Source organism: Cavia porcellus, unplaced genomic scaffold, assembly GCF_034190915.1.
Source record: "Cavia porcellus strain 051 isolate PalLab524CR breed Dunkin Hartley unplaced genomic scaffold, mCavPor4.1 scaffold_32, whole genome shotgun sequence".
In the NCBI taxonomy this organism is placed as follows: domain Eukaryota; kingdom Metazoa; phylum Chordata; class Mammalia; order Rodentia; family Caviidae; genus Cavia; species Cavia porcellus.
Window position 1 is genome coordinate 17841254 of NW_026947515.1, and position 19038 is coordinate 17860291.

Genomic DNA, 19038 nt, shown 5'->3' on the forward strand with positions numbered 1-19038 from the left:
CAAAAAACCAGAATAGAACAAAGCAAATCAGAACAGAACAATAAAAACAACATAGGACTTCACAAGTGGCTACCACATGTTTCTTGCTTTCTTTGAACTAGTTGACCACACCTTTACACACAGTAATATGAAACATAATAGTATAAAACCAATCAAAAGAATGAAAGCATTACCCAACTTCAAAACCAAATAGCAGGAAATGAACAATGGCTACTATAGTATCTCATTTTCCTCAAAAACGCTGTCCATACCATCACAAATAATACAATTAAAAAAAAACACACAAGAGGATAATCAAAACCAAAGGGAAAAAAGCATGATAGGACATCATAATAAGATAATAGGAAATCTGCAATGGCTACCATGATGTCTCATTTTCTTCAAAATAGCTGTTCATACCATCACACACAATAAAATCAAACAAAACAAAACAGAATAAAACCAATTAAACAAACAACTGAAAGCACTGTAAGACTTCAAAACAATGTAAGAGGAAACTAACCATGATTACCATAATACATCCCATCATGTTCAAAATAGCTGCCCATACCATCAGAGTAAAATCTAACAAAACAAGACCAAACAAAGCCAAACCTAACAACATTGTGAAAACAATATAAGAGTTCAAGACAAAACAATAAGAAATTAACAATAGTTTCCACCTTTCCCTCCAAGGTGTTTCCTCCCCATCACTATTACAGTAACTGTTTTGCTTGTGGATCCCATTAACTCCTTCTGTTTCTCATGTTATGGTTCACACATATGAGTTCAAACTGTTTTACCCATGAACATGATCTCCAGTTGTGTCCATTTACCTACAAGAGCCTCGAGATTATTCTACTTTACACCTGGGTAGCTTTCCACTGCATAAAAATACCGTATCTTTGTTATCCATTCTGTGGTTGATGGGCAAGTTCCTCTTGTTTTTTGTTTGGTCTCATCACACAAAGCAAATGTTTTCTCTCCTTTGATTTTTAGTCTACAAATTTCCTTTCCAGTTAAATGTTTCTTGTATACAGTACATCGATGGATCTTGTTTCTTGATCTACTCTCCCTGTCTTTCTTTTTATTGCTGAACTGAGGCCAGCTACATTAATGGTTACAACCAGCATACATCGGTTTGTCTCTGCCCTGCTATCCTCCTGTTGTTGGCCCTCCACTTTTCCTTTTCATTCACTTGCCTGTCGTTTGGCGATCCTCCTCTGCTACTATTCCTGGAACTATGGTCATCTTATCTCTCTCTAGAATATCCTTTAGCACTTTATAGGGTTGGTTTGGTAGTCATGAATTCCTTCAGTTGTTCTTTATCATGGAAGTATCTTACTTTTCCATCAATTTTGAAAGATAGTCTTGCAGAGTATATCAATCTGGGATGGAAGTTGTTTTCTTTCAGAGTTTGAAACACTTCACACCAAACTCTTCTTGATGGTTTGTGTGGACAAGTCTGCTGTGATTCTGAATGGTTTTCCTTTATAGGTGATCTGTTACTTTTCTCTAACAGCTTTTAATATTCTGTTCTTGTGCTGAATTTCTGGGACCTTGATTATTTATGTCTGGGTGTACATTTACTTTGGTTATGACTAATTGGAGTCCTATATGCCTCACTTATCAGCATGCCAGATCCATTTCCCATGTTTGGAAAGTTATCTGCTATTATTTCTATAAATAGCCTTTTAATTTCATTTGTGTTGACCCTTGCTTCTTCAACGACTCCTATCACTCTTAAATTATGCTTCTTTGCGTCATCTTGCAGCCATTGAATTATTTCCTGATTCCATGTTATTTTTAAGACATCTTTCCTTTCACGATCACTAGCTTGCAATCCTGTTTTCAAGGTTTGAAAATCTTATCTTCACTCACTTTCAAGCAGTTTTACCAGCTTTGAATTTTTTATTTCCTAGATCTCTCTTTGAATGTTTCATACATTGTAATTCCTTTCAGTAGTCAAAGTTTCCATCATTTTCCTATACTCCTCTTTTTTTTTATCTTTGTCTACTTTAGACATGCTAAGCAATTCTTTCAGTATGTTTGTGACTTCGTCTTTTACCTGAGACATTATTTCTGATTTAACTCCTTTTACAATCTTGTGAAGTTATTTCTTTACTTTAGTTGCTATCCTCTCATAGATTTCAGGTGTATGACTTCATTTTCTTCCATGACTGTATCTCCCAGACTTGTGGGTTAGAGTTCTGAGATCATGACATTCTCCTGGGTTCCTTTCAACAAGCTGGTTGAGAAGCCCCAGGTACTCCCCATGTTGGCTGCCCCTCTACAATGTAGGGAAATGGAACAGGCACCAGGGTTCCCCTAATCCCAGGTTACAGGGAGGTAGCAGGGCATGAAGCAGGCTTCTCCAGACCTATGCAGCTACACTGGAGTTTTCCTGATGATTAGGAGTTTGTAGAGGTGGGGATACTTCTCTCAGCCTGTGTGAACTCCCACAGTGCTAACAGGCACACAGGGGTGTGTTTGTCTGATTCTACTGGTGGGTGATTGCTGCTGCAAGGAATCAAGGGCCTCCAATAATGCACAGAGCTTACCTTGCTTTTGTGTCCCTGCTTCTGCTGGCTGCCCACAGGAAAGGGCCTTCTGGTGGCAATGCCCAGCAGGTGGAGGCAGATCTTTGGCTTGCTCTGCCCACACTGGCCACCTGCTATCTGCCCCACTTGGTGAGCCCCCTCTGCCACTGTTTGGCTTACCAGTGGCTGTTGTGAAGTATATGTAGAGGCAGAATTGGCCCTCTGCCTCCTAGCTAGTTACCTGGAGGGATCTATGATGATGGCTGCCAGAGTGCATGCAGAGGGGTGGGGCTGGAGCCCTCACCATGGCTGTTAAGAGTATGGAACCCTGGTATGGCTGCTGGAATGCACACAAGGGTGGGGCTTAGTCCAAGCAATTCCACTGGTCTGCTCCCAGCTAGGGAGCTGGAGGGAGCTGGCTGCAGTTCTGCTCCTGGGTTTATCCAGCCCACTCCAAAATGACTCCCAGCCAATCACTCTCTCCTGTGGGAGAGCTGAGCCTTATGCACTCACCACCAGCGAGTGCAGTCCTCTGTGTCTGCCACTCCCCTCCACCACCACATCTCTTTGCAGGGTGTTCTAGGCTTGCCAGTCACCAGTCACCATGACCGTACATCCCCCCAACAGCTCTTCTCACACAGGGTGTCCAGCTCCACGTGAAGATGCCACCAACTACCACCATCTTCTTCAAGTTTTGTTTATTTTGTTGTTTTGCTTTTTTACTCTTTTTATGGGCTTCAACTCTCACTTTAGGTTCTTGCTAGGTCCAGGAGACCCATTTCCTTCTTGTCTTCCCCATGATGCTATATTCCAGCACCTGGACTGTTTCTCTCAGTGACCCTGTTTACTCTGCTGCTTACTGCTCTACTATCTTCCCAGAAGTCCCCTATGCACCTATACTGACAAAAGATTCTACTGAGCTAAAGAAAAAAAAATCAGCAAAATGTGTATCTATATATGAACTGGCTAGATGAGCAAGGGTAAATTTTTTTTTCTGTAATAGGCCAGACTAAATACTTTAATATTTGTTGCAGCTACAAAACTTTGTTCATATAGCATAAAAGCAGGTGCAATATCAACAATATATAAATGAAGGAATTTGGCTATTTGTGTTACAAAAATAGGCAGTAGGACAGATTTAGCCTTATAGGCCATAGCACTAATCCCTGGTACAGAGGTGTAAGAATCTCACATTCAAAGCTATGTCTCCCCCACAAGACTGCTGGTAAATTCACAGGGACAGTAATCTGGGATCCTAGAAGCCTGGCTGTAAAACTGAGTAAGATCTTCATAATTATATAGTATTTAGATACTGCTTCTGAAGGAGACACCTGATACACACAAAGAACAAATGTTAGTGTAGAGGTTAACCAATTTCGCCAGTTTTCAAATCCCAGTGATTATCTCTTTCTTCATCATAGCTGTCTCATATAAAAACATGCTTTCCTTCTTTAGGGAAAAATACTATTTACTCCAGCCTCAATACTTTTAAACATAATGTCTAAGAAATAACAGAATAATGCTGGTACATGTGAAGAAGGGAAATGTGATTCATAATCAAATGGTAAAGTAAGAACAGAACCACAAATAATCTAGATATGGGAATTGGCAGAACCATCAACCATTATACTATTATTAAGTATCATGAACAAGTTAAGAAATAAAAAATGAGCTAGACATGATAACTTTAGTATTTTGGGGAAGTTGAAGCTTGAGAATTCCAAATTCAGGTCCAGACTGAGAAAACCAGTAGCTTAAAAAAATTAAACATAAATAAAATAAAAATAAACTATCTCAAAAAAATAATAAAAAGGACTGAGAGTGTAGCTCAGTGTATATAGGCCCTCATTCAACCTCCAGTACCTATATTAATTAATTAATTGTTTTTAAAAGAAATGAGGAAAAGATGGGGGGGAAAAAAAGAAAGTATACTGAGTTCAATCTCCGCTCCGAAAGGAAGGAAGGAAGGAAGGAAGGAAGGAAGGAAGGAAGGAAAGAAGGAAGGAAGGAAGGAAGGAAGGAAGGAAGGAAGGAAGAAAGAAAGAAAGAAAGAATATATACATAAAATGTTAACAGAGAAATGAAAAAATGGAGTATGTTTTAAAGACAATACATATTCTACAGCTAACAATCATTGCTTAAAATTAAGACTTCACTGGCTAAGCTAAGCTGATTAAACACAGCAAAAGAAAGTATGAACACACACACATTAACCAAAGGCAAAGGGAGGAGGGAAAAAGGAGGAAGAACAGCAGGAGAAAAACGAAGAGAAGAAGAAAAAGAAACATTTTGAAGATAAGAGGATACAACCAAATAATCTAATTAATATACAAACTAAATCCCCCCAAAATATGAACAGAGATAAGAAAAATACTTGGAGATAATGGTTAAGACTTTCCACAGACAGAGAAACACACAGATTAAACAAGCTCACCAAATCAACAGAAAGAAAAACATATATCTAAAGTACATGATAGGCAAATGCTGAAAATCAAGATTTAAAAAAATAAAAAAAGGAAGCCCTCCTCCTGCCTGCTACCACCAACAGTACAAGGAAAAAAATAATAATTATGGCAAATTTCTCTTCAGAAACTACATGTCAAAAGAAAATAGAAAAATATTTTAAAAGTGCTCAGAGAAAGAGAACTGCCAATCTAAATTTATATCCAGGAAAAAGAACCTTTAAGAATGGTTGCAAATAAAGACACTTTGAGAAAATGAGCAAAGCGAGTTTCCCATAAAGATTTCTCACCAAAGGAGATTCTAAAGAGTTCTTCAGACCTAAACCAAGATAATTTCATCTAAAAAGTGAGAGATGCAGAAAAGAATGAAAATCGATTATGTGCAAAATCTAAATAACCAGTACATAAAGCAACAATAATATATTGTGGAATTTAACATATAAATAGGTAAAAAGAACGTAAGGCCCTTTCACTGTCCAAGAAATTCAAAACACCAATGAATATTAAATTTGGTAAGTAAAAACTAATGTTTTCATCTTTAGAGTGACCATTTAAAAATTACAGAAGACTACATTATTTCCATTATTTCAGGGAAAATACGTAGTAAATTTTTTATCAGTCCAAAATAGCAATAAATTAGAAAAACAAGCATAGAAAAGGTATCATAAGTGGAAAACATCTAGCACATACATCACTGACTGAACTAATGTAGATCTTAAGTCATCTTTAAAAGAACAAATCTGTCAGAATAAAAAAAGGAAAAACATCTATTAACAGCAAAACCATAAGGAAATATTGAAAGTAAAATAATGAAAAATCACTTCTTGTAAATATTAATCAAAAGAAAACTGTAGTAGCTATATTAATATTATACAAAGTCAATTTTGAAACAAAAGAAATTAAAGGACATGTCTTAATATTTAAAAAGTCAATTCACCAGGAAGATATAACAACCCTAAATTTGAATGTATGTAGTAAGATAACTTACAAATACATAAAACAAAAACTGTCAGGATGTGAATAAACAAACACATCTACAATGTGTGATATTTTATCACAAATTTCTTACTAAGTAATTTTAAACAAATAAGTGACATGAAGCCAAGCATAGTACCCGTCTCTATTCCCAGCATTCTGGGAGGCTGAGTGAAGAGGCTCAAAAATTTGGAGCACAGCTTGAACGACTTAATGCCTTTGTAAGGCCCTGTCCGAAACTAAAGGTTTTTTTAAAAAATAGCTGGGGATGTAACATAGTTTGAAGACCTCAGGTTCAACACCCAGTATTGTCCCCACCCTGCAAAACAAAAGTAATACAAAATATTTGAGAACCATCATTAACAAGTCAAATTATTTGCAGGCATACCAAGAACATTCACCAATCTCAATCAACATCAAAAGCATAAAATAATTTAGAACAGATTCTCAGATAATAACAATTAAACTAGAATTCAATAATAACATAGTAAGCATTATGTACTGACTGAAGCCTAGTCTCTGGTCACACAACTCTAAAACCTTTAGAATTTCAGAAATGTTAAGTGGATTTGGTGTTTTTGTTTTTGTATGCTAAATGAAATGACTGGATAAACAGAGGCTCATAGGAAGAAAGGGGAAAAGAAGGGAAAAGGAAAATAATACAGATATATATAGATACAGATGTATAGAGCTATAGAGACATGTATTCATGAAACAGTTAAGATATACTATTCATTGATATTAGTTTGTTGAAAAGGTGAGTGCCTCTACTGTCTGATCAATTTTTAATGCCTACAGTTTGTAATAGGAGCAACTACTTTGCAAATAACAATACACAATTACTAACCATTGCTACTCTCCTATAATCCACGTTGATTTTTTTTTTTTTTTTTTTTGTACCGTGAATTAAACTCATGACCTCATGTTTGCTTAGACAGGCGCTGTGCTGCTGAACTATACCCCGGCCCTTATGTTGAAATTTTGTATCATTGTTTTTATTGGTTTATTTTTTCTTTAAAATAAAAAAAAAAAAAAATGGAAGCCCTTAGCCTTAAGATGAGGGGTGGATACCAAGGAAAACAATCACATTATTAGACATTCCAAACTTTCAGACTTACCCTCTAAACTCTGGGTAAAGGAGAGGGACTGCATTTAATCAGTCAATCAAATCTATACAAATAAAACTACAGAAAAACCAGAAAAGATAAGACTTTGGGTTGGTGGACATACAGCAGTGTTTGAAGGATGGGATACCCAAAAAGGGCATGGAAGCTCAGTGCCTGTGCCCCATACCTTGTCCTATCTATCTCTTCCATGTAGTGCTCCTGAACTGTGTTCTTTTATAAACTATTTTTACTGAGTTCTGCAAACTAAAATAATCAAACTTGAGGGTCATGGAAACCTTCAATTTGTAGCCAAATCAAGCAGAAGTTGTGCATTGCCTAGGAATCCACCACTTGCAATTGACACTTGACATGGCGGGGGATGGTTTCCCAACTTGTGGGACTGAGGCTGCAAACTGTGGGGTCTATGCTAACTCCAGGCAGATGGTGTTACAAAATATCCTGTTAGGATCCTCAAAGAATCTGAAATGAATTGTTGCGCAGGGAAACCCATTTATTTGATTGATGCTGAAGTTAGCAGAAGAAAAATGAAGTCTCCTTTAGTGGATGTAGAGTTTTTCCTTACAGTAAGGATAATCAAGCAGGACATGGTGACAAACACCTGTAATCCTAGCACTCTGGAAGGCTGAGGCAACAAGGCTACAAGTTCTAGCCCAGTCTGGGAAAATTAACATTCAGTGAGACCATGTCTCAAAATAAAAACTAAAACAAAGGGCTAGAGATGTAGCTTAATATGAAAGACTTATGTTTAATCCCTAGAATTTAAGGAAAACAACCTTCATCATAATCACCATCAGGAAATTATCAACTATTTAGAAGTAGTAAGGAGACTTTTAAATACCTAGGGTCAAGACAAAATCACAATGGAAATTATAAAAAACATTCTGAAATAATTTTGAATTCAGTAATAAATATACTACTAACATAAACTTATAGCCAAACGTGGTGGCTGACTCCTGTAAGTAATCCCAGCACTAGGCAGGCTGAGGCAGGATGATTGCTCCAAGTTCGAGACCAACCTGGGCTACAAAGTGAGGCCAAGGCCAGCCTGAACTGCATAGCAAGACCCTTTCTCAAAAAGATCAAAAGGAATGGGGGGCGGGGGGACTTGTAAACTGCAGGAAAACTGGAAAGTTGAAAAGATTATAGAGTAAAATATATTCACCATCCATTAACAACAACAAAATTCTACTACATTTCTCTTCAACATTCCCTTCCAAAAGTTTTGCCTCATTTACCTTAATAGCCTGACTTACCCCTTTGTTCTTTAAAAAACAAAACAAACAAGAGAAATTTCTCATGAACTTTATTTTGATACTTGTAAAAATTCAATTTATATTTTACTTTCTGTATAAATCCACCAAATACTCCCTATTTTTAGGTTCCCTCCCCAAAAAGTACCTAAGACTAAAATAACTTCATTTGTTAATTTAAAAAATAAATTTAAGTCTAGAAAGTTTTTAATATATGCAGAGAAATATTACTCTCATAAATTAGAAATAACTATTTTTCCCTCACAAACTTTTCTTTTACCTGACTGTTCCTGATGAGTACTCAAGTGCTCCTACTTCTAACAGAGTATGATGATAGCCTATAGGAATATAAACTTTCTTTTATCCAAAAATTATAAAATAGTGATAAAACAGTCTCTAAAAGAGCCTATATTTCTAAAATATCACATAGGATAATAAATGTAGTGTAGTCACTTACCACTTGACCTATTTTTGCGACTTGATTTCCCCCCAGTAAGAAGCATCTTGAGGCTATTCCGAAACATGGTTGTGCTATTCTAGTACAAGACTGTAAAAGAAAATGCAGGAAAATACATTTAAAGTACTTGATTTTCTGCTAAAATTAGTTTTAATAATTAACTTTAAATGCCTAAAACAATTATGTTTAAATATATAGTACATAACTGTAACCATATATGGTTCTACATACAAAAATTTTTTATTAAACATTTAAATAGTTTCTTAGAATACACTATAGCCACGAGTGGTGAAGCATGTCTGTAATCTGGCTACTCGGCAGGCTGAGGCAGGTTAGGGCCAGCCTGAGTAGCACAGCAAGACTGAATCTTAAAAAATAAATAAATGTATTTTTAAAAGTACAATATTTTGAGTTCCCTAAGGAAAAAATAAGTCAGAATCATTGAGGAAACAAAGAAATAATTTTTAAAAATGATTAGGTAGCTATAAATACAGTCTATTTTTTCTTGAATCCATTCTTGAGACAGTTTTCTTCATCTGTCCGTGCTCCCTATCGCCTCCATCTTTCACTCCACACTCAATTAATTCCGTTAATGTCCTCGCCCTCCAACTTACACGACCTGCAGATTTTCTGTCAGCAAGCTAAAGGAAATTTCATTTCACAAGACTACCGACATACACAAATCAGTGACTAACCTTTTCTACATTCTACCCCTATCAAAGGAAAATCCTTTCAGTTGTAGTCTAGAAAACATCTCTCATCCTCTCAACAACTTTTACTGTATTTTCAAAATATTTTAGTGTGTCCTATCCAGAAATAAAGTGCAACTCTATATTCCCCCAAAGACTGTTCCAACAATTGGTCCTACAGCTTTGCTCTTTTTCACAGCAGTTCCCAAAACTATTATTAGTATTTGGGGTATCCACTAAGCTGCACAAAGCAAACATGAAGTAGAACACAGGCCAACAGATAAAATCTAAACTAACCAAAGCACAGAAAATAAAGGTTAAAAATATAGAAGATAACGGAATCCACTAAAAAGTGTATGCAAATGTGTGTGAAATATATATATATATCAGAAGGAGTGAGAAATTTAGGAAGAATTAAAATGATAAAAATGAAGAATTTTCTAGCATTGATGATACAGTCATTCTTTATAAGGCCTATAATAAAACATAAGAATAAATGTAAAGAAAAACATCAACATCAAGCAAATCACAGCCAAATTACTAAAACTAAAGTCATACTAGAAAAAATCTCTACAACTGCTACATAAAAAACCTGAACACATTAAAAGCAGCAATGAACAACATATGACTTTATCAGAAGTGACAAATCGTAGAATATAATGGAATGATTTCTTTAAAATTCTGAAAGAAAATAGGTACCAAACAGGAAATCTATCCTTTAATTTTTCTTAAATCCTTGAAAAACAGAAATGAAATACAGGTAATTTCAGGTGCAAAAACAAAGAATTTAATACTAAAAGAAACAAAAATGACAAGCTTTGAACAGAAAAAAAAAAAAAACGATACTTTAACTTTTCTTTTTTCTTTTTTTTTTTTGTCTTTTTCCTTTTTATCGGTACCGGGGATCAAACTCATGACTGCCTCCTTGGAAGGCAGGCACTTATGCCGCTCAGCTAAATCTCCAGCCCCTAAAATTACCTCTTTAATTCGGAATCATGCAGATTTTTTTGTTGTTGTTGGTAACAGGGATTGAACTCATGACCGCTGACCGCCTGCTTGCAAGGCAGGTGCTTATGCCACTGAGCTAAATCCCCAGCTCCCAATCAAGTCTTTAACTTGTTTCTTTTTTGATTTTTTGATACAAGGTCTCTCTATGTAGTAGAGTTGAGGCTGGCCCTGAGCTCATTATGTAGCCCAGGATGGCCTTGAACTTGAAGTGATTTACCTGCCTCAGCCTTTCCAATACTGGGATTACAGGCCTGTGCCACCATGCCTGACTATTTTTAAAGTACATATAGACTTAAAAATAGCAACACCACCTAAAAGACTGAAGCAAAGTAAAGAATTAAAGTTTCTAAGGTATCTTTTTTTGTCTAGAAATAGCAGAAGCTAGAATTTGTATCAGGCTTCAATAACTCAAAAATTCATACACTCAATATCTAAAAGAAACACTAATATTAACTGAAGAGAAAAATAATTTAAAATTTGATAACCAAAGACAAAAGAACATCAGAGAAAAAGGAACATGGTACAATTGGATAAAATATAAAACAAACAGTAAGATGGTAGATTTAAACTCAAATTATATCCATTATTATGTTAAATACAGTAAAACACTATAGATAAAGGAAAAGTGATTATAAAATAATGGAAAAAGATATGCCATGCAAAGACCAACTATAGTAAAAGGAAGTTACACAGCTATATCATTATCAGGTAAAGTCCACTGAAGACAACAAGCATTACCAAAGAAAGGGACTGGAGGTACAGTTGAGAAAGTATCTGCCTGGCATATATATAGCCCTGGGTTCAGTACCCTAATTCTAAATCTGAATGCTCAAACAAAATTACAACAACCAAGTAACAAAATTTGAACATAGATAATGTATAAAAGTGCAAGATTAAATGGTGACAGAAAAACCTACAAAACTAATACACCTTTGCCAAGAGCTACAGTATGAGGCAGAAAAGAAAAAAAAAAAAGATTTGAACTACACATGAACTGACCGCACATTATACACAAGCATACATAAAATGCTCTCCCAAATGAACACAGAATATACCAAATATATACAAAACATATAATAAAATTAACAATATTTGGGGCCATAAAGCAAGTCTCAACAAATTTCAAAAATCTGAAATATTTCTTATTATACTACAATGCAATTAAATTAGAGTCAATAATTTTTTTAAATCCAGAAAATTCCTATGAATTGATAGTTAAATGATATACTTCTGAATGACCCATGAGTTTAAAAAAAGTAAATAAATGCTAATTGAAATTTTAAAAGATTTGTAATGAATGAAAATTTAAAAGTGACATACAGAAACTCAGACAATAGAACTAAAGTTATGACTGTAAGTGAATTTATTGCTTAAATGTATTATACTAAAAAAAGAAGCTTGTATGGTGGCATACACCTATAATCTCAGCCTTCTGGGAGGCTGAGACAAGAGGATCACAAAGGACAATTTAGGAAGAAGACCTTGAGAGAAGGGGAGGGGGGACTCGAGATGTAACTCAAGAAGGCCCTGAGTTCAACCTGAGGAAGGTTGAAGAGGAAAGGGACAGCAGAGAGGGGAAGAGGAGGAACAGGAAAAAAAAAAGGGGAAGAAGAGAAGGAGAGAGCAGACGGGAAGTGAAAAGAGAGAGAGGCAGAGACAGGAAGGGGAAGAGGGAGAAGAAGATGATGAAGAAGAAAAGAGAAAAAGAGGAAGAAGACAAGAATTGAAAACCAGTATTAGAAACTAAATAGGGAACATCATTTTAGATCCTTAAGGCTTTAAAAAAAATAACATTTTGAATAAATGCAACATTCCATATAAATTGGACAAATTCTTTAAAAATAAAACTTACCAAAACTGATGCAAGGTTGAATAAAATTTTTGAAATAGCCCTATCTCTACTAAAGAAATTGAATTTATCAAACTCTTCTTCCCACGAAGACAGCTAAAGGATCATACCTGTTGGTGAATAATGAATGTCATCAAGTTTTAAGGAACAAATAACAGTTTTATAAATGTTCTTTTTTGATTGGTACTATTCTGTTGTGTTTTATTTAGTTTTATTAGGTATGATAGTACGGACAACTTTTTTGAAAATGAGGTACTATAGTAACGATTGTTCCTTTCCTGTTATTGGTTTTGAAATCCTGTAATGCTTTCATTCTTTTGATTGGTTTTATACTATTTTGTTATGTTTGATATTATTGTGTGTGAAGGTATGGTCAACTATTTCAAAGAAAACAGAGACATTATGGTAGCTACTGTTGATATCCTGTTGTTTCCTTTTGAAATGCTATGCTGCTTGCATCATTCTGATTTGCTTTGTTCAGTTTTGTTTTATTCTCTTTAAAATAAAAAAAGTTTTTAATTAAATAAAACCCAAAAGAAGACTTTATAACACATTTTATGAAGGCAGCACAGCATTACTTCCAAAACCTAAGACTTAAGAAAACTGTAGGTTAGGGCAGCATAAGCACCTGCCTGGGAAGCACAAGGTCCTAAGTTAGGTCCCCAGCACCCAAAAAGAAAAAAAAGATCACCATTAAGAAAACTGTACGTCAATATTATTCACAAACACAAATGTTTTTAAAAATCTTTCACAAAAGACTGAAAATTACACAATGTGTAGCTGGTTGTGATGGCAAACATCTGTAAAATCTTAGCACTCTGGGAGGATCAAACAGAAAGATCACAAGTTTGAGCCTGGCATGGGCAAATTAGCAATTTAGCAAAAATTTCTCTCAAACTAGAAAATGAAAAAGGGATAGACTCATAGCTCAATGCAAAAGCCCTTTGTTCAACCTCAGGTTCTGCATACATGAATAAATGAATGAATGAATGAACAAATGGATAACCTAAGTGGAGACATCATTGATTGAAAAGATTAAAATGTCGGGGCTGGGGATTTAGCTCAATGGCATAAGTACCTGCCTTGCAAGCAGGCAGTCGCGAGTTCGATCCCCGGTACCGAAAAAAAAAAAAAAAAAAAAAAAAAGAAAAGAAAAGATTAAAATGTCAATTCTCAAATTGTTCTAAAGAGATAACACAATGCCAATCAAATTCTAACAAGTTTGTTTTTACTTTGATAGAAACTGAGAAGCTGATTCTAAAATGCATGTGACAATACAAAAAATAATCTTAGATATCAGCAAAAATGCTGCAACACTAATACTGCTTGAATTCAAGATTTACTCTAAAGCTCCTGTCATCATCACAGTATGGTAACAATGCAAGTATTCATAAGTAGATCAATTAAAAAGAATATAGTTCCATAAAAGACCTATACTTATATGACCATTACTTATTCAAAAAAGTCATTAACAAAGGAAAGCCTTACAAAATTATAGAGGAAGAGATACATTATTCTTTTTTTAAATTAGCTTTGGCCTATACCTCACACTATACTTGAAAATTAAATCAAGTACCACTAAAAGCTAAAATTACAAACTTTTTTAAAGACAATATCTTCATTATTTAGAAGCATGCAAAAAGGTCTTTAAATACAGAAATACAGTAATAACCATGTAAGAAAAAAATTAATGTACTCAACGTTCACTAAAAATACTAAGACATCTACTCACCAAAAGATGTCACTAAGAAAATACATAAGCCATAAAGAGAAATTATTCACAAAATACATATCTAACATATAAAGAACACATATCAAAAAAACCCTACATACAATTAAATAATAGACAAATTTTCAAATGGCAAGGATCTAAATAGGAATTTGTTAAAAGTAAACTAATTAATAAGCATTATCAACATTAAAAGGAGTCAATATTGTTTGTCATTAGGGAAACAAACTACAATCAGTTACCACCTATACTCCTACCAGATGAACTATCTCTTTTTTTTTTTCTTTTTTATCGGTACCGGGGATTGAACTCACGACTGCCTGCTTGCAAGGCAAGCACTTATGCCGCTGAGCTAAATCCCCAGCCCCCATGAACTACCATAATATCAAATATTGACCAGGATGGACAGTGACGTAATCATCAATACATTGTTTTTGGAGTACAAAATGGTATAATCACTATGTGGAAAAATATAGCAGTTTATCAGAAAACCAAGGATAAATAAATACCTAACATGTAACTATCCCTAAATGTATTATTTGAGAAATTATAATATATTATATATGATAATAGTAAAACTGGTACCACAATTTTAAATCTTTAAAAATTTTATTAGTACATGTTTGCAGTACATAATTTACATTCATTGTAGGGAACTGGTACATACACATATCTCAATTCTTTGTTTCCCTTCCTCTCTGCCTCCACTTTTAAATTTTTTTTCTTTTTTGTCAGCATCAGATTCATTTGCTTATTTTGTAAGTACTTATTAAGTTAATTATCATAAATACAGATAAAGAGCCAGACTAACAGGTCAAACAAATACATTTATAGACATTTATATTAAATCAAGGTACACTTGATTATAACTTTTTTCTCTCTTTTTTTTTCCTACTGTGAGTCATTTATTTTGCACTTTATATATTGGATTCCTGATATAAAATATATACAGTATTCAAGCTTGTATGTCTGGATTACTTCACTTAACATTATAGTCTCAAGGCATATCTATTTTCCTACAAATGACGAGTTTTCTGGAAATCCTCCTTCATGAAAAATCAAAAATATAATGAATGTCACTCCCGAAAGCCATCCAATGAAAAAGCGGGCTCATAAAAACATTACAATGTGTCCTCATCTGCTTTATTCAGCTTCACCTTACCACCAGATCTAGCACCATGCAACTTCTGGCTCTTCACCAAATTAAAATGACCATAAAAGGTAAATGTTTTGAACTGACTAAAGACATAGAGGCACCTACTACAACACAACTAAAGACACAAAAGACTTTCAGAACTGCTTTAGAAAGTGGCAAGAATGATGAGGTAAGTGTTTGAAGCAAAGGAAAATATTTTGAACAGAATTAATGGCAATGTATCAGTCAGGCATGGTGGCACATGCCTGTAATTTCAGCACTTGGAAAGCTGAGACAGGACAACTGCCATGAGTAAAACACCAGCTTGGGCTACATTGTGAGTTCAAGGCCAGCCTAAACAACATCGTGAGACTCTGTCTTAAAAAATTTAAAAAAATATATACATCAGTTGGTTTGCTTGATTGATGTCAGTCCCCCCTACACGCACACTGAAATAGCTTAATTCATTGTTGCCAAAAGGTAAAGCTTTATACACATAAAGCCTTAAAACCAAAGGTAAGGCTTAATACACATGACATGCAAAAAAATACATATTGAATTTATATTTCTTTCAGTGTTTATTTGTTTGTACAGAGATAGGGTTTTCCTATGTCGTTCAGGCCGGCCTTAAACACACTTTGTAGCCCAGGCTAGCCTTCAAGTTGTAGCAATCATCCTGCCTCCCTCTCCTAAGTAATAGGACTGCAAGCTTGAGCCACCACAGCCAGTTATTTCCTTAGTTTATATATCACTGTCCACATTAAATTCCTTATAATTTATATAATGGTCTACTTTTCCTTTTTCTCCTCGATGTCTAATTTATAGTACAATATGGAGATTGTAACACTTGGCTCTTAATACTTGTAAGTAAATGAATACATAATGGAGTCAAGACTTAATTTATCTCAGCAACACAGAGCCTGCCTGGCAAGTGCAAGGTTGTGAGTTTGATTGCTAATACAGAAAAAAAAAAAAAAAAAAAAAAAAAGACTTAATTTATCTTAATATTAACCTAGTAGGGCTCAGGATGTATCTCAAGTGATAATGCTCTGCACTTGTGAGGCCCTGGGATCAGTCTCTACCACTGTAATAAAAGAAAATAAAAGCAGTATCTTCAATCTAGTAAAAAATAGATATGGTATAAGCTTTAATGGCGAATAAAAACATCTTGAAACAACCAGAACAATGGGAACCATACAGGATGAATTCCAGACATAGTTCAAAATTTTATCTGGAGAAAAATCAAAAAAAATTCTAGCCATACTTCAAACTCTTGCCTGTCTTAGACTCTTATAATATTTATCTATGATGTTGATATTTATGTTGTTCAAATCACCTATGGAAGAAAATTCATGAGGATCATAGCAGACTTAACACAAACCCTCAAATCAAGGAGAGCTTGGAGTGACATATTTCAAGCCCTAAGAAAAAACCACCTTCAACCCAGATTGATATACTCCACAAAACTATCTCTCAAAATCAGTAGAGAAATAAGATACTTCCATGACAAAAAACTGAAGAAATTCATAAGCACAGACCATTTCTCCAAAATACTCTGAAGAATAGTTTAAAAAGAGAAAACAAAGACCACAATTACAAGAACACCAATAGAAGCTACCACAGGTCAGGTAATTAAACAGATAGGAAGGACAGGGAACCAACAACTAGAAAATAGTATGAGAAGGATAAAAAATCAAACACAGAGCTCATATAAGGAAGTAAACTATAAAGAGCAAAAGTTAATGCAACAGAGACTGAGGAAAAATACAAAGAATCAATGAATTGAAGAGTTGGTTAAATAAATAAGATTAAAATTAAGAAGCCCTTAGCCAACCTTAACAAAAAGAAGAAAGACAAGACTTAAATTCATGCAATTAGGGATACAAAGGGTAAAATCACAAAGGATCCTACAGAAATCTGAACAATCATCCATACCTACTTGAGAACATAATAAGATGAAAATGAAGAAGAAATGGACAGATTCCTACATATATATTAACTACCCCAAGCTGAATCAAGAAGATACAAAAATTCTAAATAGGGGGCTGGGGATTTAGCTCAGTGGTATAAGCACCTGCCTTGCAAGCAGGCAGTCATGAGTTCGATCCCTGGTACCGATAAAAAGTCAAAAATTCTAAATAATGCAATGCATTTGAAAATATAATTAAAAACTTACAACAAAGAAAAATTCAAGTCCTGATGGACTCACTGTTGAATTCTACAAGAAATTTAGAGGATATAATACCACTATTGCTGAATCTCTTTCATGAAATTCAAAGAGAAGCAATATAACCAAATTCATTTCTTGAAGCAAGTATTACTCTCATACCAAACCACAGGTTTTTGGTCAGAAGGACCTGATCAAAAAAGAAAACTCCAGGGTAGAGCCAAAAGCCTGCACAATGATCTCCATCCAGCTGTGCAACTTCAGCATGTCACTTGGAGCCTGGCAGGGCCATGCCCAATGTCCTCAATCACCAGGGGACCTTTGGTAGGTTCCTCTGGGCCTGGTTGGGCCCTGCCCAGCAACCCCAAATGACCAGGGGAATTGCCTGAGCTCTGTTTCGCAAACTGAAAGCCTGCACAGCGAATCCCATCCAGCCATACAAACTCAGCATGTCACTCAGAACCTGATAGTGTCCCACTTAGTGACCCTAAGCAGCTGTGGAGCTTTGGTGTGCCATGCAGCATGAGCTAAAAGCCTGCATAGCATACGTCATCTAGCTGTTCAGCCTTGGTATGCCACTCAGAACCTGATAGCTTCCTGCCCAGGAACCTTACATAGCCAGGGAGCTTCAGAGTATAATGTAGAATGTGCTGAAGGCCTGCCCAGTGCATACACCACATGTGAGGAGCCTATGTGTACCATTAGGGACCTGGTAAGGCCTGAATAACATTCTCCACTTAACTGAGGAAACTCCCTGTGGTATGGACAGATATTCTCAACCCAGGAATCACTGAGACCTTCCATTCAGCTTCTGCAGGGGAATACAGGAAAATGACAAAACAAAAGAGCCAACTGCAATCTCAAACTTCCAGCCCACCCCAAACAAGCCTAGGATACATAGACATAGAAGAAAATGTAAGCCTGAAACTTCTGAAATAATACCAACTAAAGTAAAGAAACAACTCCAGGATGCTGTAAAGGAACTCAGATCACACATAATCTCCCAGGTAAAAGAAGAAATGATAAACGTAATAAAAGAAATTCTGAACACATCTAAAGAAGACACAGTTTTAAAAAACTAGAAAAGCACTGCAAAAAGATGGAAACCTTGAATGAACAATATAAGAAACATAATGCATGAAACAGATTCAAAGAAATATCCAGGAAATCAAAATTCCATCCAAAGCTGGCAAAATTGCCTCAATAAAAGTGAAGGTAGACTTTCAGACCTCAAAGAAAAGATTGCAACAAGTGAACAGGAAAGGAAAGATCTATTAAAAGTAATAAGGACATTCTGTTCTGGGAGACGAATCTGCGCCAGGTGATTCCCAGCGCATGGGCGAACCTCTGGAACATTGCTCCCAGCCAGTAAGAACCCTGCCCAGTGTCCCAAATCAGGAGAGAATGTAGGGGAGTCCCTGTGGGTCTAACTGGGCCACGCCCAACAACCTCCATTCTGCCCTGGGAGCCAAAGGTGTATGAGGTGATTCCCAACACACTACAACCTCCAGCTCATAAGACCTCCGCCAGCATCACAAATCACCTGAGGACCCACAGGAGGTGCCCATAGGCCTAACTGGACCATGCCCAGCAACCTCCAAGAGGATAGCAATTGCCTGCTCTGTGAGTGGCAAGTGCATGAGGTGATTCCCTGTGCAGAGGGAGGCTTTG

The 19038-nt window shown here is 35.6% G+C and overlaps 1 protein-coding gene across 9 annotated transcripts in view; it reads right to left on the reverse strand.

The window, feature by feature from the left end:
- Tanc2 (tetratricopeptide repeat, ankyrin repeat and coiled-coil containing 2) overlaps positions 1-19038 on the reverse strand; it is a 463309-nt gene that overhangs the window by 407268 nt on the left and 37003 nt on the right. For 8 of the 9 annotated variants that reach the window (XM_063242114.1, XM_063242113.1, XM_063242108.1 and 5 more), the window contains exon 2: positions 8791-8880. The exons of the other annotated variant lie outside the window; for it this stretch is intronic. In XM_063242114.1, coding sequence (XP_063098184.1) covers positions 8791-8857 — 67 coding nt within the window. In that variant the 5' untranslated portion in view covers positions 8858-8880. The remainder of the gene's footprint in view (positions 1-8790; positions 8881-19038) is intronic. 9 annotated transcript variants of the gene reach the window in all.